At 41.1% G+C, this 20,849-nt stretch overlaps 1 protein-coding gene across 4 annotated transcripts in view; it reads right to left on the reverse strand.

Moving 5' to 3' along the window:
• Positions 1-20,849, reverse strand: part of RUNX2 (RUNX family transcription factor 2) — a 221,506-nt gene that overhangs the window by 34,468 nt on the left and 166,189 nt on the right. For all 4 annotated transcript variants that reach the window (XM_012448780.3, XM_012448782.3, XM_012448779.3 and 1 more), the window contains one exon: positions 3,659-3,820. In XM_012448780.3, coding sequence (XP_012304203.1) covers positions 3,659-3,820 — 162 coding nt within the window. The remainder of the gene's footprint in view (positions 1-3,658; positions 3,821-20,849) is intronic.

The raw sequence follows: 20,849 nt of genomic DNA on the forward strand, positions 1-20,849 counted from the left end.
ATTAATTTCTAGAATTGCAGCCATGCTTGAAAATTACTCAGAAGAAAGGATGCTAATAAGATGAAATAGTGGAAGGTCTTTAGGTAGATTAAATCATGGTCTTTCTTTGGAATGGTCTTTTAGGAGAAAATGGAATTTCTTTAGGAACAGTTCTTTCTGGAGGATCTTTCTGGTTGCTTTTATTCCTATGATCCCTTAGAATACAGCATTAGCATACCTAGTTAATTTAGGTGTAAATCAACACTTTCTATTGTCCGACATAATTGAATCATTATTTTCTCTTAACGCTTTATTGGCTTTTTTGTGAATGGTTCCCCATTGCTTTTTGCTGTATAAATATTTATTTTAAATCTATGAAATAATAATAATGGGAAACATTTGAGTACTTCTATGTGCTAGGTACTGCATTAAGTGCTTTGTGAATGCCATACAGGTATTAACTTATTTAAATATTTAGATAATCTAAGGGCTTTGTTTTAAATATGCTCTGTGGTGATTCATTTTGAAAAGGAAAGTCCCCTTTAAAAGTTTAGATTTTTATTTAATCTAACTTGACTCACTTAACAAGGCTTGCCTGCAAATTATATATGGATATACAATTTTTACAATACAATTTTAGCTTCATAATATCAGCTACAGTCTATTTGGTACATATCATGTGCCAGGCCTGTCCTAAGCACTTTATACAAAGTACCTCATTTAATCCTCACGCCATCCCTGAAGATAATTATTACATGCCTGTTCTACAAATAATAAAACTAAATTTCAGAGAAGTAAGAAGTTGCCTGATAGGTGTATGAGCTGGGATTCAAACCTGGGTCTGAACATCCAATCCTACTGTGAAGTGAGGAATTTTATTCTTTCTCACCCAAAATCACATGAGGATATTTGGTGTTTCTCTTTAGACATGAAGATGAAAATTGATCGATGCACACGAAAACAGAAACTGTTCTGGAAAGCCTCTCAAAAAGAGCCCACAGGACTGCCTGCAGACAGGGACAGAGGTGAGTATTTTAGCTGTGCATGTTACATGGAAACAGCATTATTTGGCACAGAGCAGTATGAAGACTAAAGGCACAGGAATAGACTCAATCCAAAGGGTTTATTTACTAAAGCACAAAAAAAAACGCCAAATTTTAAAACCCTCATATACTTAAGTCTCACATGTAGAAGCCTCTAGGTCATGGACTTAGACATTAGCTTTAGATGTTGAGGGAACTCCTAAGATATAAAGTGTCTAACTGGGTACCTGGGAACCTATGAGACAGGCTTCCCCAAGAAGGCTCCCAGGACTAGTCCTGAGGGAAATTAGAAATGGTGCACACTCGGATGACATGGTCCCCGAGTCCACCAGGACATGCTTGGGTGTTGCAGGAACAGCCCCGCAGCCCAGAGCAAGGTCAGGTAAGTCAGTGCTCCTCCAGTTCCCTGACAGTCCACATCTAGGTGTTTCTTCCTGTTTCCCTATCTACATGCTGACAAGAGGATTTTCTGTTCTCTTTACTGTTTATACAGAACCTCCCACCCTGGCACCAGGTTACTTTACCAGTAACAACTCCAGAAACGTTAGGGGTAGGAGGAAAAAACTGGACTAAACTCAGTATAAACCAGTTTAAAGCAGAAGCTCACTCCTACCTTTAACCTAAGATTGACATATGGCTGGAAAATTAACCAGTTTCTGCTCCTGCCTCCTTCTCTGTGAAATGGAAAAGGTACTGTTTTGTGAAAATGTTTTAAGTAGTCCTCAGTAAAATAACTTGAAATAATCTGGCTGTTTTCCATTACACATGTACATGATAAACAGTGATGACTGACTTCTCATTTAGGCAGCATTTTTCCAATGTTATTTTCAATGATTTTGCTGGTGAACTCATAGGAATATACCTCGGTAGGAAAATGTTGTAGATAAGTGTGTTCAGTGCTACCATCACTCCCTGAGGTTTTTTTTCCCCTAGGTACTGATAGAGAAAAAAATAGCAAAATCTACTTCAGCCACAGTGGGTTGGGCAGATGGAAGCACCAGGGGACCCCAAACAGAAGCAAGTTTGCATGAGTCTATTCTATCAGTGCCCTTTTGGCCCTATGTAAAGCGAAACAGATTCTCAGTATGATATGAGGAAGGAATAACCAGAACTAACTGAACACCACCAACACTGTGCCTTTAATCGCATATCAGCCTTTGTTATCCCCACTGTGCCTCACTGACCCTTTCGCGTATCGTTAATTAACGTTTGCCTAAAGGCGACGGTGATTCCAGGCAAGGGAAATAACTAAATTCTATACACTATACAATTTCCCAATACATACTATGTGATTCGTAAAAATGATAACAGCAGTCATAACGAAAAGTGGTAACATGGTTTTCCAAAACACTTGCCGTTCTCCCTCCACCCCTCTTCTTTCCCTACTCACCCCCACGGGAGTCCATCAGCTGCAGAAAATATGAGGCACTAGGACCAGAGAGCCCTTTCCTGCTATTTGCTTGAGAAACAAAGCCTTCCCTCCTCCCAAGTTGAAAGAAATAAAGGAGTCTGAACTAATCAAAACCCGCAAGCCTGCTGGTGGAGCTTCAGCTTGTCAGTGATGCAACTCAGCGGAGAGAGTAACGGCTTCGAGCTTTGCGGAAAATGAGAGAGGGAGAGAAACAGAGACAGAAACACAAAGAGAAAGAAAGAAAGGCATTAACCTGGCCAGGAGTCAAACAGGTGCAGGGGCCCGAACGCTGAGAAGAGTATCTGGCAAACGTGGGATCCAATGGGGTGTGTGCCTCCATGGACATGCATTTTTAGGGTGGACAATGTTTCCAGTTCGTATGTCAGGGTGGACCGAGAAGTTTATTTTCTTATGCTCGGGACTCATATGGGCAGGTAAGGGCCTTTAACTTTTCTCTACTTGTCAGTTTGTAGTCTTCATGAATACTTTCTGGCTCTCTGTGATGAATTCTCCAGGATAGAGGGGCAGCCAGGTCATTTATCACACACACTCCCACCATGGGCCACACACTTCTGGGGTGCCTTTGGAACAAAGAATTGTGAGCATGGGGCTGCCAGGCTGCCAGTGACAGCGGCATGCATTATGCTTCACGGAAAGGCTGTTTCCTTCTTGAGTTAGCCACTCAGAGGCCATGCATTGCCTTTTAAGACTCTTCCAGGCCTCACTGCACTTCAAATGACTAGTTTCTGACCAAGATCCTAAGTTTGCAGGTGCTCTTTCTTGGAATTGACTAGCTTGGACTCCTGGGACTTACAAGCCTTTAGGAATGGAGGGCTGTACCATCAATTTGGTTTATAGGCAGATGTTAGGAAAAGAAAGGAACATAAGCAGAGGAAGGCCTGGCATAAGACCCTCAGGAAAAGGCCCGAGTTATGAGACAGTGCCCACCAAACGGGATACAATTCAGCAGGACACTAACTGGGTGGCATTAAATGCCACGTTAAAAGTTGCCATCTCTGGCGGATTTTCAGTCTCTTGGCTTAAAATGTTCGAGTGTTTGATAACCCCGTAATTCAGAAGATTTAATTTGCCAGTTGTCATTCCCTTGCCCACATGCCTCTAATAGAGAGTTACTGTGAGCATGGATGACACAGGCTCAGCCCATCCCACTCCCCCCACCGACCCCTGCACGGGGATGGATTTTTAGTTAAAGCACGGTCTTTACCTGAAATGCGCCTAGGCACATCGGTGATGGCGGGAAGCCCAGTGCCCCGTGTGGAAGACAGCGGGGTGGTAGAGTGGATGGACGGGGACGTCATCTGGCTCAGGTAGGAGGGGTAAGACTGGTCATAGGACCACGGCGGGGAAGACTGTGCCTGCCTGGGGTCTGGGAAAAAGAAGAAGAAAAATCTTTAGTATAGCAACCATTGCAGACTTAGAAACATGCAACCCAAAACTTAGAAAGGAAAAAGCAGAAAAAGAGAGAGAGGAAAAAAACCTGCTTATATATGTAAGATATATAAGGAATGGCTATTGATCTCTTATAACACCATCCTTTCTGGCCTTGAATAGTACAAAGCTTTCTAGACTTTGAGTCTCAATGAAAGCAACAAAATGGATGATGCATAAGGACTATTTGTCTCTCTCTTCTAAATATTTCTATTTGGAAAGTCTAACAATCATTTCGAAAACAATCTGCTTTGGTTATCTTTACAAAGTGGAATTATATTTATTTTCCGTATTCTCTAAAATTCCTCCAGTGAACATGGATTACTTTTCTTTTAAGCTAGAATATTTTTTGAACAATTAACTTGGTTAAGGAATATGCAGACTGTGCCTTTCACTGCTGCATATCCAGCTACTTACTATCTTTCAGGCATGCTTTTTGGTTTTAAAGTGCACGATTCCATGATTTCATCTCAGGGCACTTTCTTTCCAGGCAGGTCAATGGAATGGCCCTTTCTAGCATGGGGTGAAGGGAATAAGGGCAGGAATGAGAATGTAGGGGCAGATGAACAGGAAGGAAGGGAATCAGTTACGTTACTCTCAGGCTAAGACTAAACCAGAAAATAACCCGGAAGAAAAAGACAAAATTTAATTTCAAAGTCAACTACTATTAAGAACTGACAAGCTTCATCACCAGCCAATTTCAATGTCAAGTACAAGAGTTTCTGACAGTAAGAAAATGGCCCAAAACAGGAGAGCAGGGAAACATTTTTAATCCTATTAGAATCAGTTTAAAATATGTCACATGTCTGAAATTTGGCCTAGTGTTACCTACAGTCGCTATAATAATAAAAGTAATGGGCAGTCAACTGGTTAGGGTTAATTACTGAACATTGACAATATTTTTTGATGTATCTCTAGGAGTTTCTTGGAGGTACAAACTCAAGGCCACATAGATTTATTAAAAGACCTTCTGCTTACATATAGAAAAAAAAAAGGTAAATGTGCTGTATGTTTCCAAAGGAAAAAAAGTATGTATTTCAAATTCTTTTGTTCTTACTTGAGGGCTAATCAAACAAAATCATAAGCAAATTTCTCTTAACACATGTTTTAATTCTAATTTTTAAATTATGCTAATTTTTAAAATTCTAATAGACCAGGCTGTTCACAAGATAGCTTGGTATCTTAGAATATGCATGGACCTTGGAATATCCAGAATTAGGTTTAAGTTTTGAGACTTCTACTTTCTGTGTAACCTTGGCTTAATTACTCAGTCACTCTGAGCCTCAGTTTCCTCATCTGTAAAAGGGAGGAAGGAGGAGCAGCAATAATACTTGAATCACAAGAATGTGAAAATTACATGAGAAAACTAGCATAGAAGGCACTTAATAGGCATTAATTCATATATATATAAATTCTGGGTGGCACAGGGATAGTTCCATGTTTCAAATATATCTGAACTGGAGTTAATACATTTGGAAGAGGTTTCAAATTATCCCCACACATCACCTATTACTTTTTGAAAATAAAAAGTTTAATTTTCAAAAACTATTAATATACTTGAACAGTTAATTCAGGTTTATCTCTAAAAGTAAAAATGAGTATAATAAGATATGGGTTTTTGAGCTGATTCCTCTGTTAAAACCTCTCAGTTTTTCTATACAGTCAAAGCAGTTTAGTTCAGCTATTTCTTGTTTATTTGTTCAATTCAGAAACAATTTATTTAAAGACTGTCTAAATAGGACATACTTCCTTGAGTCAAAATAATTAAACACATCTGGATATGTATCTGATGTTTACTGACATTGACAGATATATAGAAAAATGTCATCCCATTCAATTTTAAGGAACATTTACCTGAGTTTGCAACTGGAATAAAGAGTAGTACTATAAATGGTTAACAAACTTTTCCTTCAGACATCTAAATGATACTTGATCATTAAAGGACTTCTGTGCCTTAAAATTCTCAAGGCTGAGATTGTAGAGATTGGCAACATTTCAAATCTGAGTGACTGGTCCTTGTTATATATCTGATATTGACATACTTCCTTGCCTTACACCATTAATGTAATTCACTATTCAGAGAAACAGTAAATGATCTTCAGATGGAAAAAGATTCATTCCTTACAGCACAGGAAAGCAATCTCATAAGGGCAAGGCCTTCTCTCAGGCAACATTTTCAAAAGACAAAAAGGTTGAGAACCACATAGCTAAATAAGTTGGGTACACAGGACTCAAATTTGGATTTGGGTTCTCATCCAACTTCACCAGATGACTTCCTGAGCAAGCAGTTTAACCTACACCATTTCTCTTCTATAACAAGTCATCTGTCTAGGGCTCCCTGCCTAAAAACGAGAACAAATACAAAGAAATGTAAAAAAAAATGACTAAGTGGAATTAGGGTACTCAACTTGAATGTATGATACAGTCTTACAGTTCTCCTTGTGCAGAAAGGCAACTTAGTACAGTGGGAAACAAGTGGGCTTTCTAGTGAGAGGATCTGAGTTGGAGTGCCAGCTCTGCTACTGATAAGCTGTATGACCTCATCTGGGTTAGCTAACTCTGAATCTGTTTCTTCATCTGGAAAATGAGGCAGCATAACACAGAAAGGTGAATATAGCAAAGTGATCATGCATCCTGGCTGTGCAGAAAAGCCTAGGCTCCAGTTACACCTCCCTGCTGTGCTAAGCAAATCACTTAAACTTTTAGGCCTCGGTGGCTCATCTATAAAATAAGTAATGATACTTATTAGGATTTTTGTGAGCATTACATGAACTAGGCTGTATCTAATATGGTACCTGGCACTCTTAGCACATATTAAGCATATAACAAATGCAAGTGCTATCTATACAATAAGGATTATAATAACTATTAACATTTTTGAAAAATGAAATGAGATAATGTAAGTAAAAGCATTTTGATAACTATAAAATGCTATAGGAAAACTATTTTGACTCTCTTTAGGAGCTCACATGGTAAAGACCTGCCTGGCCTTGTAACCTGGGCTGTTTCTCAGTGTTACTGAGGTTTAAGTTCTTCGTCTACAAAATGGAAATGTTAATATCACCTCAAAGAGTTGACTCCTCAGAGAGAAGATTAAATAATATACAGTAAATGGGAAATCATCATCATTATTAAAAATAAATATTAAAATATGGCTCTATGCTATCTAGGGTAGGGCAGGGTTTGTCTCATGTTGTTACTGTTTTTTTTTTTTTTTTTTTGGCTTAAAACAACACAAATTTATTTTCTTTTTTTTTTTTCATGTTGTTATTCTTAACAACTTCCAAAATCAGACTCAGCATAATGAAGTACAATGCCTGGCACACAATACTCAATAAACAACTACTGAATGAACCTCCCAGGGTGGCGTGAGTAAATAATAAAATATTAAAATTAAGTCATCATTAGTAATTCTCTAATTTTCCCTTAAACTATCAAAGAGGTTTATATCTGCGAGGTTTTCGGTTTTACATCATGACTACTAGAAAATTCTATTAAAGGATAGTTTTGCTTTTAGTGAAGGCTTTTCCAGATATCCAAGATGAGGAAAAGTAACTTCTCACTATCCCTAAACAAGTGAAAAGATTTACCTTTTTTGTCTCTCAAAGGATAGGCTAGAGTCAAGCCAGTCTCTTTAGAGGTCACTGTCCTAAGAGTCTATGATATGGCTTAAAGAGAGAAAGAGTTACTAAAGAAAAAATATTTTAAAATATAAGAACTGCCATATTGGGTTCACTAGATCTGGTATAAAAAATTTTTTAAAGAGGATAGCAACCTTTTAAAAAAAAGAAAAAGAAAGCAATGGTCTCCAAACACCCCCATGCCTTCTCTAATACCCTGTGAGTGCATGAATACCAATCCAAGCTCCACCATTTCTGGACCGTGTGACTGGACAAATTATACGACATATCTAAGATTAAAGTTTCCTCGTCTATCAAATGGGGGTAAATAAGGATACTTCCTTCATAAAGTTGTCTGATGATTAAATGAGATAATATAAAGAGTAGCACATGGAAAGACCCCAATAGATGTTTCTCACAGTTAGACTCCACCTTTACTGAACCTTCATTCTGTATGTTTCTAGCCCTTGACCTCTTTTTCTGGCAGAGTACAATTTTTAGGAGAGCTTCCTGTAGTGTGTAGTTCACAATTTGGAGCATATATGTCTGTGTTAGTCACGTTGATGTTTTTACGATGGCTTAACCTTAATTCTGTTTCTTCTTAAGTTTTAGTTTCTTCCCAAAGAAATACTAATTTTTTAAGTGTATTTTCAAATACCATGTACTTTAACCTTTTCAATCTTTTAGTGGGGAAAAGAATGGCTGTAAAATATCTTCACTTCCTAAATGTTCAATCACCAAGAAAATAAAATCCTGTCATAAATACATGATTACAACATATTTGCTTTTTTATGGACAATTATTAGTGCTGATAGTAGAGGAAAGTCACCTTAACCTGATCTCATAAACAATTTCTGAACTCAACTTCCTGAAGAAACCTGAGATTTCTGAGATTTACTCTCAAATTGGATGAGTCAGAACAGGTGATAGATGTTTCTTAGGCATCACCAGTCAATCCTAAAATTACTAATAGGAAAGATACAAGGCCTAGCTCTAAGACAAACCTACTGATAAACCATTGACAAACAAGAAACTGTCTTTATCTCAACCTCAGGTCCCACAGAGCAAGGATAATTCATCCATCACTCTGCCCCACCCACAGTTGTATTGGATGGGTGTCTTTTCGAGTCTACAGAAACATGGAGGGAAGAGCCACGTCCTAACACTCCAGCATAATATCCTTGACTTTTAATCATGGCCTTGAGGTGACACCCTGGCTGACTGCAATTACAGGTCAGCCAGGGTGTCACCTCAAGGCCATAAATTACCTACAAGTTTTCAGGGGCTAACTCAATGCTATCTCACAGAAAGTTTAAAAAAAAAATGAAAACCATTGCCAGGCATGGTGTCTCAGGCCTGGAATCCCAGTACTTCAGAAGGCCAAGGTGGGCAGATCACTTGAGCCCAGGAGTTGGAGACCAGCCTGGGTAACAAGCTTTTGCAGAGATGGTGAAACCCCGCCTCTACAAAAAAATACAAAAATTATCCAGATGTGGTGACACACACCTTTGGTCCCAGCTACTCCAGAGGCTGAGGTGGGAGGATCACTTGAGCCTGGGGAGCACCGAGTTGTGCCATGCACTCCAGTCTGGGTGACAGAGCAAGATCTTCAACAACAACAATGACAACAAAACTGTTGTTGAACTTTAAATATGTTTATGTTTTTTTAAAAACGATAATTCATTCTTTTTATATGGCAATCTTCAGAAACAGTATCAATATTATTTTAGTTACTATATTAGAGAAATTCAACAAATTGACATACGTTTTTATATGAACATGATATATAAACAACCCTCTGGTGTTGGGTTTTTATGCGCACACTCGAGTGCTTGGGAAATCTGAAGCACTAAATACCACAGGAGCATTTAAAGAAGACTCCACTCCCATTTCTCACCAACTTCTCTCCTGCCACCTAAAATGGGGGTCTTAGAGGGAAGTGGTAACCAAATCTGCGCTGTAACAAACTTGAGAGAGAAAATCAGGTCTTTCCTATCTGATGGGTCTGCTGTACTCACAGGCAGGATGTGATTAATCAAAATGACCACGTGCGAGAGAAGAGAATGAAGCAGAGGACCGGGGCTGCTCCCGCAGACCATGACGATAAACCCAGGGAGAAAGGGGTCCACAGGGCTAAGAAAGCACACTAAGAACCACCACCAGGAATAAAGGGAAGGCTATTTATTGGACCCCTCAAATCTGCAACAACACTCTGTCAGAAGCCATCATGATTTCCTCTGTGAGAGTAAACCAAGTCTAGCTATTAAGAATTCAGGTTAATTTCCCTTTTTCTGTCTGAGGTAGAAGCCGCTGAAAGCCATAAAAAGGAACCAGTCATCTGACATAAGGAATCCCTTCAGCATTTGTTCCAACCAAGGCAAAGTCTGTCACGAGCACGGAATTGTGTTTTTAAAAACACTCTCAAGATGGAAAGGAACCGTGGAGCACCAACGTCAGAACCAATTTTATAAGTTCTCCTTCTAGGGTGGTGTTCCTTCAGCTTAGACTTTCTAGAGAGTGGTTGCATCTGCTTTTCATTCTATAAACCACAAAACATAAAAGTACAGAAGGCAACCGTACCCAGGGGGTGCTCAAAAATGCTAATTGGGAGTGGTTCATATGCCTCAAGTTGTCTTTCATCAGGCAAAAATGGAGACAACCATTCATGTAAAACTGTGGAGATGAAGAAAGCAAACTGTCTTTTTTGAGCAGGACCACAGCTTCTGAAGTACAATCACCGGTACAGGGAACAAGAAGGGGTGGGTGTGCACTTCCTACAGTGATATATAAAGAGCCATGGGCTCTAAGTCTCCAGACTTCCAAATAACTGAAGAGCCAAATTTCGCATCTGCATAATTGAACTCTAAACACTTGGAGTCACATTGAGAAGGGCAGAGAGCAGACAAGAAAAAAAAGGCACCCCACAAAAATAAACTGACTCTGGGAAAACATGTCCAATTCTCTTTTGAATGAGTACGTTTGAGAGGGGGCAGCAGAGCAGGCAGGGAGCTTTCTGAAAGCCCCAAGGTATGCTGGAAACAAGGCAGCTGCTATTAGCAAGGCTCCTTTTGTAAACACTTTGCTTAAACATGTGTGGGTGTGAAGGAGGATCTGCTTTCCTAGGAATCACTCACAACAAGGCACACCAGGGACAGGGTGCTGAACTTCATGCAGACGGGAGGAAACAAGTCAAGGGGAGCAGAACCTGAACCCGCACACAAAAGGCTACTTCCTACAAGTCAACAGGAGCAAAGCCTGAACCTGCACACAAATGGCTATTTCCTGTTCCTGCGGCCAGCAGGCTTCGTGTAACATGACACCACGACAGCCAGTGATTCTGCCAAAGCGTCTGCAGGGAGTACCTGCCCTATGGGGCAGCAGGGTGCAATCAAAGATCCCCACGATCCCACCCTTCATTCTCCACCCATTTTCCCCCTAATCAGTACTCAGATCAGCCTGCATAAACCTCAAATATTTCTTGAGAAAACTGGGGCGTTGAAAATGATATACAGAGTCTACTAGCTTAGAACTATGCATCTTAATTGCTACCAGGGGCAATCATCTTAATGCAGAGGGGCAGATTTACCATTTCCTATCTTAAACTATTTCTGTCATATTACTGTCATTCAAAATACAGATATACTCACACTCATACATACACACATTCATACATACAGAGATTCTTATTTCAAAACAATCTACACTAAATACGAAATGTTAAAGTCTGTGTCTTTTCTAATAACCCTTTTAGCTAGACTGGAGTTTTAGAATGAGCTTTCTCCACTCACTTCTGGTTCTCTTGACTAATAGGAAACCATTTGAAAACAAACGGCCTCCTCCAAGCATAGGAAGAGCCCTGGACTGGAGGCTCTGGCACTAACTGCAGCCACAGACCAGTAATTTACAGTCTCTGAGTCTCACTGTTTTCACATGTAACATGGGAATGGGTGGCTTATCACGAAGATGTTTTCCAGCTACAAAATGCTATGATGCTAACCACTCAGAAGCATGAGCTCCCAACCCTCGGTCCTTTCTGGAGACAGTAACTGCATCAGAAATGCTTGAAGCCATGCAGAGCTGACTCGGGATGGCTACGAAAGGTAGCTGGCAGTGCAGCACCTCCCATCACAGAGCATCTGGCTCATGTCTACTGAGAAGCCCCGAGAGCAGGGTACGGACTCCCCCAGCCAAGGGTCTTCAACTGATCTGGTGGCTACCAGAATCATCTGGCAGGAGACAGACCTGAGAGACAGAGCCTAAAAATGAAATCTGAAGGAAAAAAAAAAGCAGCAAACTAGTTAAAACTGGATGCTATGTAGGGTACACCAGGCATGACCATAGGTTATATTACAACACAAACAATGGGAGAAGAAAGAATTAGTAAACTTAGGAGACAATAAGCAGGGACGAGAATGAAAAATGATATGTATAGCCTAAGATACCATATCCTGCAACAAAATGTTCAAAGAAAAACCAGAAGGAAGTTGCATCGTTAAGACAATGTGATGAGAGGCACCTCACATATCACCAACTTTTGCTAGATAGGGGTCATAACTGTCTTACAGAAAAGGAGGAGAATTTCTTCTTCTTTTTTTTTTTTTTTTGAGACAGTCTCGCTCTGCCGCTCCAGCTGGAGTGCAATGGCATGCTCTCGGCTCACCGCAACCTCCACCTCCTGGGTGCAAGCAATTCTCATGCCTCAGCCTCCCAAGTAGCTGGGATTACAGGTGTGCGCCACCATGCCCAGCTAATTTTTGTATTTTTTTTAAGTAGAGACAGGGTTTCACCATGTTGGTCAGGCTGGTCTCGAACCCCTGACCTCGTGATCCACCCACTTCAGCCTCCCAAAGTGCTGGGATTACAGGCGTGAGCCACCGCGCCCAGCTCATTTCTTCTTTTTTAGAAAATCTAATCAAAGAAGAAAGAGGCTATACCACATGTCACACCTGTCCTGGCCTCTCAGCCTTGGCATATCCTGAATCTCAAAGGTAAAGCCAGAATAGGGAAGGAAACCAGATACAAAATAGTGGGACAAGAACTTGAAATATTACTGAGATGTGATGCTGGCAAGGGATAGTGACCCCTAATTTGAATCATAGTATTGAACTGGGTGTGGTAAATTCAGGTTCAAATCAGGCTGATGTCAACGTCTAGGGAATTAGATATGGCAGTTGAGGTATTACAGAAGGTCCCCAGGCATGGTGATACCTGTTGTCACATGGATGATTATATCCATTGTTCTAGTAATTGTCTCTTAAGCATTCATTCATTCAAAAAAAAAATGTATGGGGTATCTACTCTGGTATGGTGCTAGGCACTTGGGATATTTATGTTGAGTAAAAATAGACCTAATCCCTTTTCCTATGGAGTTTTATGACCTAATCCCTGGTCCCATGGAGTTTCACACTTGGGTAGGAGAGACTGACATTAATCAAATAATCATATAACTATGGTAAGTGCTGAAAAAGGGATGTTCAGGGTACCATAAGAATGTACAGTGGGGGAACTCCAACCACACTGAGTCAGGGAAAGCTTCTCTAAGGTAGTAAAGATTAAGCCAAGACCTGGATGGATGACAAGCAGAAGTCTAGAAGATGAGTAGGGGACATTAAGAGGGCTTTAGGCCTGTGTCCAGTTTCTGGGAAGAAGGCAGTCTCATTTTTTTTTATGGACTTGATAGAAAGCCAGTGTGTCTGGAGCACTGTGAAAAAGGTTCAAAATAGTGTGAGATGAGAATGGAGAGCAGGCAGGGAGGAGCCAGGCTGTGCCAACCCTGCTGGGCCATGCTAAACATTTTACTCTTTATCCTAAGTGCAAGAGGTCACCTTAGAAGGTGTTTAGGTATAGAGTGACAAAATCAGACACGCATTTTTAAAATTTCCCTCTGGCAGCATCACAACAGAAACATGGCAGAAGTCCAGTCTAGGACCAGTCTAAGACGAGGAAAGGGTAGGGAGAGAAAACAGCAGCTGGAACGGACACACAGGTGGGGTCCAGGGGCTGCACTAGGGCTTCGGGAGCTTAGGTGCCACCACACATCATCTGATCGTGGGGGTGAGCCTCCTGAGATGACCTCAGGCTGGATCAGGATGAGTTCTGGATGGGTAAGGTGAACCTTGGGTAACAGGCCTGCCTTGGGCCTACAGCTGGGAGTGATTTGGGCTGGCTCCACCTTACACCTTCTAAGTCAGGAGTAGAGCCTGAGCGTCTGTACATTTAACAAGCTCCCCAGGTAATATGATTATGTTGCAAAGTTTGAGAACGATGGGCATAATTTTTATTAACGAAAGTTAGAAAGGAAAATTACCAAACTCTACTTTGATTTAATCTTCTTTATCAAGAAGGATGATCTTACATAGAAAGAGCAAAACAAACATGCGTAAGAGGAAATTAAGGCCTAAGAGAAGGGAAGAGATAAGGGAGAGCAGTGTGCTGCTTCAGATGAATTCAAGTCTCCTTTTCAAGATAAATGATGTCTCACAACATGGCAAAAATGTAGGTAACTAGTACTCAAGGGGCTGCTTCTTGACAGAGCAGGGTCTAAAAATTTCTTCCTTAAATTAAGTAAAATATATCTCCCTATAATTCCACTCACTACTGGTAGTTTTGCTCTCTGGGATTACTACTCCACATGAGAGCTGTTAAATTACTTGAAGATAATGCCTTTAAAGTTTATGACACAAAATATGCTAGGTTTTACATTCCCTTATTCCATTTATCTTATTCTAAAAACAGCATTGCTATTGGTAAAATCTAAATTGCTGAAACTAAATTGTCTTGGAGCCACTGTTGGTGCTGACTTGCTTGCAGTCTTCTAAAAACACTTTGAATAGAACTTTTCACACTTGATCCCACAGTGACTATCAGAAAGCAGAATGGGTTCACTAAAATACTGTCTCCTAGAATTACTAGAGCAATAAATTAGAAGGCACCTCATCTGTCTATTGCATATCTGACCTCAGCAAGATATATGCCTTATCCCTAAGTGATTTATAGCTAGTTAAAAGGCCTACCACAAAGTGGTCATTAATATATAGATCATGGTCAGTTTAACAGAGGCACATAGTGGCATAATCCAGGGCACAATAGTCTTTCTGTCCAGCATCTTCACCAAAGTCTTGAAGGATTACAAGTGACCTTTCCAAGCTTCAAGGTGAGACAAAGTTGTGAGGAATAACCCAACACAACAGAAGAAGAATCAGAACTATACAATAACCCTACAGGATGGAAAGAGGAGGTGAAAGCAACATGATGAAACGAAATAAGAGCAAAAGTACAGTGCCGCATTTTGTCAACTACAAGACAGGATGGGGGAGCCTGCTCCAAGAGCAGAGTTTTTCATGGACTGAAAGCCACAGTGTGATGGGATAACAAAAAGTTAGCACAAACTTGGGATATATTAACAGAACATGAGTAGACCCCACAACCTGGTCAGGCATAACTAGAGGAATGGGTTCTCAAGAGGCAGTGTCAGGCTGGAGCACTGGAGAAGACAGGACAAGGTGTGGGACCTCCATCAGTCATATGAGGAATGGCTGAAGGAAGGCTAAGAGCACCCACCTACCTTCAGCCTCTCCAGATGACACTCCTTCTCCTTCCCACCTGAACCAACACTCGGATTTCCCCAGATATTCCCTCTTAACCTTTCCACTAGGCTGCTGCTCATTTTCCCAGTCAAGATGGGTCAAGTCCTCTTTGGAAGTTCTTCCACCTTTACCATATTCTACCAACTGCAAGAGTTTCCCCCACATAGGAAACTGGCTCAACATCTTCCTTGTAACCCTGTCTTGTACTAAGTCCTACCCAGTCCTAGAAGACAGACAGACCCCCACAGCCTAGCCCACTCCTAGTCACAAACTGCAATCACTGCAGGAGAGAATCACATAATCATGCCTTTGGCTCTTCCCATGATCTCTACCCTCAGTTGGGTCCTCAAAGATGATCATCCAAAATCATTTTCCATTCCCACCATTCAACCCTGGCAATAGCTCCAGATGTTTCTCATTGTAAATCTTTCCCCCTACACCCTCACCCACTCCCAACCTAAAACCATCTGTCAGGTTTCACCTTCCTAAGACACAGATTTCCAATTTCACCTGTGAGGATTTCAGAAATCTCTTAGGGCCTAGGTTTTCTTATTCACTATATGGCTCACAATCTGACTCTTCTGTTAAATCATGTCTTTTAAAGTCTGTTAAAACCAATTGTTTTAAATCCTTAAAAAGCAAGTCTTCATCACAATAAACAAAGCCCTGAAAAGAATCTGATGCCCATAACTGGGAGTAGTGCCATACAGTTCTATTGCTGGAATACTTTTGCATATATTAAAATGAAAATGCTTTTTAGACTGATCATATTTATAGTATATTATTGTTGCTACTAATACTGCATAGTCAATGTACACCAACTTTGTGTGTGAAGCCCCAAGCACCTATCCATTATTTAATGTCAAAATGTACCACCAGGGCATCCTTTGTACCAAATGCATGCTTAACTTGCCCCTGTCCTGGGTTACCCTGTAAGTTAATATTTCCTTCTATGTTAATCTCCTATTCTGATCTTTTTGCCCACGGTCCATCACAAAAGGTAAAACGGGGCAAAAAATTTCCCTAAACAAATAGTAAAGGGGACAGGTATGCATACATGTGGGTGTACACATATATGTACATATACATATATACGTAAAACTAAAACTATAAAGCTAAAAGGAAAGATGATGTATTGGAAAAGAACAGGAGAACGAAATGAAGACTTCCTCTGCATGGAGATCTAAAGACAGGCTAGAAATGGAACTGTTTCGGGGAAGAAGGATAAAACAAGGCATACACAGGAGATGAACTCTTCCTATCACAACTAAGTATTAACTATGCATCTTTAATTCCCAGATAGGAGAAAATTACAAAGACAAGTTTTTGAAACAAAAAGTTAATTTTTCCTGGAACATCACCCTCTCTACTTTTCTAAAAGCGCAATAAAGTCAGATCATCTTTGGTTAATAAGGGAATGCCAACTGACAGAAATCCAAACAGAGCACCTTTAAGAAGCTAATCTGTGGACACTGCTAACAGGCTAAGCAACAACATAACAGGTTGATCACCAGCCCCTCCCAGAGTCCTAGGGAGCTTCATTCTTTAAAGCCAGCACAGGCTGCACCTAAAGTCTACCCTTCCTCATAAGGTGTCCACCAGAGCAGAATAGATGTGAAACTGTTTACACGCGGGATTTGAGCCCTTTTTCAAAATAAGGATTGTGACTAGCAACCTCCTGTACAGAGATTCCCTGCTCACACGTGTGCAAGGCAGCAGCAAATTTACCCAGCAGCCCCACCTGAAAGATCTCGAAGGAAGAAGACAGGGCAAGACTTCCCAGGAACTTCAGAAATTACAACTCTGCACCACTAAAGTAAAAGAGAACCACTTCTAACAATCTGTCTTTGAGTGCGGTGACTTCAGTTCCTTGACACAAGTTGCCTACAAGTGAGCAGGACCACAGCGGTTGCGAAGCCTGAGAATTCACTTGACTCCCACTCTCCTCCACACCCACACTGCTGGTACCCTGCCACCATTCTTCCTGCCCACCAGCAGTCCCTGCGCCTCTTGTGGGTCCATCTGCCCTCACACTCACAGCCACCGTCACTCCAGGCCCACTTCACCTCCCAACTTGTTTCACATTAAAGAATCATGTGGTCACTCAGCATTTGAACAGAACAGTAACATGAGACACATGCAACTCAGCTGCGCTTTCTGATTTCTGAAAGGATCACACTAGTCAATGTTTCGGGACAAGTACAGTGGAATCCTAGGACAGCAAAACATATACACCACCTAATCCCAATCGCCTAATTGGCTGAGGTCCTCTTAATTTTTAAAGGAGCTCTGTTTTCTGAGGGAATACAGAATCAGACTGAAGTTAGGTGCAAACCACTTCAGTCACAGTAACTGCTGATAAGATTATCATTAGACAGGATGTCTGGCAGGTGGATTTTACCTTAAATACGTGCCTTCTATAACTGAAATTTAATCATTTAAATTATTATATTGCATTTTAAAGTATAATTCAGATATTCCTAATGCTAACTCCCTTTTATGAAAATACTCTAAGTATCCTAAATAATGTCCAATGGACAGAAGAAAAAGAAATTAGTCCTGCAGAACACATGTCACTTAGACTGTTGGCAACAAGCCCAACTTGATAGGGATGAAGCTGACTGCCTGCTAAGAATCTGGAACTCACAGTCAACTGGAATAGCTGATGTGGCCTCCAGCCAGTCATTTCTCCGGAATCAGTTTCTTCCATCTGTAAAATACGTACTTCTAGAATTGTTTTAAGCCTTTGGTTTGTAAATGGTAAAGAACTGCATAAATGAAAGTGAGGCACAGAAATGAGAGGAAGCTGAGCCATGATAAAAGTACATTTCGGCTGGGCACGGTGGCTCACGCCTGTAATCCCAGCACTTTGGGAGGCCAAGGCGGGTGGATCACGAGGTCAAGAGATCGAGACCATCCTGGTCAACATGGTGAAACCCCATCTCTACTAAAAATACAAAAAATTAGCTGGGCATGGTGGCACATGCCTGTAATCCCAGCTACTCAGGAGGTTGAGGCAGGAGAATTGCCTGAACCCAGGAGGCGGAGGTTGCGGTGAGCCGAGATGGCGCCATTGCACTCCAGCCTGGGTAACAAGAGCGAAACTCCATCTCAAAAAAAAAAAAAAAAAAGTATATTTCACCTTCCGAAGAGGACTTGGTGGTAAGTACACAGGGCCATGGAGCTATGGAGATCTGCCTTTAATTTCTATATTTACCACTTACTAGTAGTAAGTGAGACTCTGGGTGGGTTACTCCACCTCTCTACCATCAGTTTCCATATTAATACCACCTATCTCAGAGAGCTCTTGTGAGGAATGTATGAGTTAAACTCATTAGAACAATGCCTGGCACGCAGTAAGCATTTAATAAACGGTAACTAATAGTAATTCAATCAAACAGACACTAGAAAAATATTAAGGCTAGGATAATAGTGGGTCGCACTTCCTGAAGAAGTCCGTGAGCCATTTATTCATTGATCACCAAAGCAATAGTCACGTAGTAAGCCCGTACTGTTTAAGACAATGGGGGACACAAAGATGGCCCTAGACTTTGAGAAGTCCAAAATCTGATGGAGGAGACAGACATGTGAACAGTAATCATCAACACATGGAACAAGATATAATCAAGGGTTGTACGAGGTGGCATGGGAGCCTGACTTGACTCTGCCTGGGTAGGTTGGAAGAGGCTCGGCAGAGGTGGCAGCATTTGATCTGAGTTTTGAAGAAACAGTAAAAATGTGTTTGGAAAAACAAGATAAGGACGAGTGTCTAGGGAGAGACAAAAGCATGAAATACAGTAACACATTAACTTAAAATTTAAAAAAACAGTAGTGAAACTTCAAATGAATTGCTTTTCCATTACAAAGGAGAAAGTCACAATAAATAACATGATAGAATGTCCAGCAGCCTATGCAGAAATGTCCAGAATCTACTCCTGGGTGAAGGGCAAATAAGAGTCCGAACCAAGGAAAAAAATGTCCCATCTACTTTCTTTAGCATTTACATGCAGGGAAAATCAACTTCCATTGACTGCTTAGAAGAACAACCAAGACTCAAAAGAACCAAGAGCTGCTTTTAAAGGAGAAAGGAAATCACGAAAGGGAACCCTGCAACCTAGGAAGAATCATGAGAAGGGAAATCTTTGGGTGTCTGCAAAGGCAGTTTTATGAGCCACTGTAGGAGTGAGAATGCCCAGCCTCTTCTTTCTTAGCATCTTCTTTCCTCCACCCGACTGCTTCTCTGAGCTCCTCAGCCCCACTCCACCTTATCCTCCCTGAGTCTTCCCCACATCAGTAAATTTGCTCTACCATCCTTCAATTGCCCAGGCCAAAACTCTGAAGTCCTATTTTCCCCTCATCATCAGTGAGACTTGTGAACTCCCTATTTAAAAAATGAGAGTATTTAGGGCCAGGCACGGTGGCTCACACCTGTAATCCCAGCACTTTGGGAAGCCGAGGCAGGCGGATCACTTAAGGCCAAGAGTTCGAGACCAGCCTGGCCAACATGGTGAAACCTCGTCTGTACTAAAAATAAAAAAACTAACCAGGCATGGTGGAGGGTGCCTGTAATCCCACTACTCGGGAGACTGAGGCACGAGAATCATTTAAACCTGGGAGGCAGAGGTTGCAGTGAGCCAAGATCATGCCATTGCACTCCAGCCTGGGCAATAGAGCAAGACTCAGTCTCAAAAAAATAAAAGAGAGTATTCAGAATCCTTCCACGTCCTTCCATCTCTATTGCTATGACCATTAGCTGTCTTGGGCTACTGTAGCATCTTCCTGAACATAATTCTGCTTCTTTCTTTAGCCCCCTGTAGTCCCCTCACACAGCATCCAAACAGGTTTTATTTATGCATGTAAGTGACATAATGTCATTCCCTTGCTTCACATCCCCCACCACACTAGCACCCCACTGCAATCAGAACTAAACCTAAGCAACTATTGTGGCCCCCACTAAGACTCCCCATAATCTAGCCTTTGCATGAGTTTTCTACTGCCTTAAATGTCAGTCCTCACAGATCTTCAAAGCTTTTCAAAGGACCCTTTCTCAACTTTCCAATCAAAATTAGCTCCTTCCCTCCCCAAGTTGTTCTCTATTAATTATCCTATTTCATTTTCTCACCAGCATTTATTGTTATCAGAGATTATCCTGTATGTATACATATTTAACTATTTATTGACTATATCTGACACTAAAATATAAGCTCCTTGTGAGCAGAAGCTGTGTCTCTCTCACTCAATTGCATCAATGCCTGGCAGATAGTAAGCACTCATTAAGTATTTTTTGAATAAATGAATAACAGAATAGCAGCACATTCCCCTACCCTAAAAGTGAGATGAATGTCCCAATCCACCAAACCCAAGGCCCCGAATCAGCATTATTTTTTAGGTGTAGCTGACCCATCTAGAGGATAATGAGTTTAAAGCTATCTTAAGCAGTATCTCCTTACATCATATCTTTAGTCTACTGCTATCACCACTTTCTGAATCAAAAGAAGTGAACATTTGTGACAGACTAGGTGTTTCCTGGCATCTAGAGACAAGCAGCAGATGTCTGAATGATAAGAAGAGGTCTAGAGGAAGCACCTTCCCCAGGAAGCTGTGGGGAGGCCCTGGGCCTTGAGCTGAACATCAGCCATTAAAGACTTCCACCAAGTATCACCATCAGACTGGCACTGCAAAGACACCAGGAAGGGAATATAGAATCAGTCTGAAGTTAGGTAGGAACCACCTCAGTCAGATTCTAGCCACTACATGGCTA

The sequence above is a fragment of the Aotus nancymaae genome, unplaced genomic scaffold (assembly GCF_030222135.1).
Source record: "Aotus nancymaae isolate 86718 unplaced genomic scaffold, 86718_ANA_hifiasm-v0.15.2.pri h1tg000040l, whole genome shotgun sequence".
Taxonomy (NCBI): Eukaryota; Metazoa; Chordata; class Mammalia; order Primates; family Aotidae; genus Aotus; species Aotus nancymaae.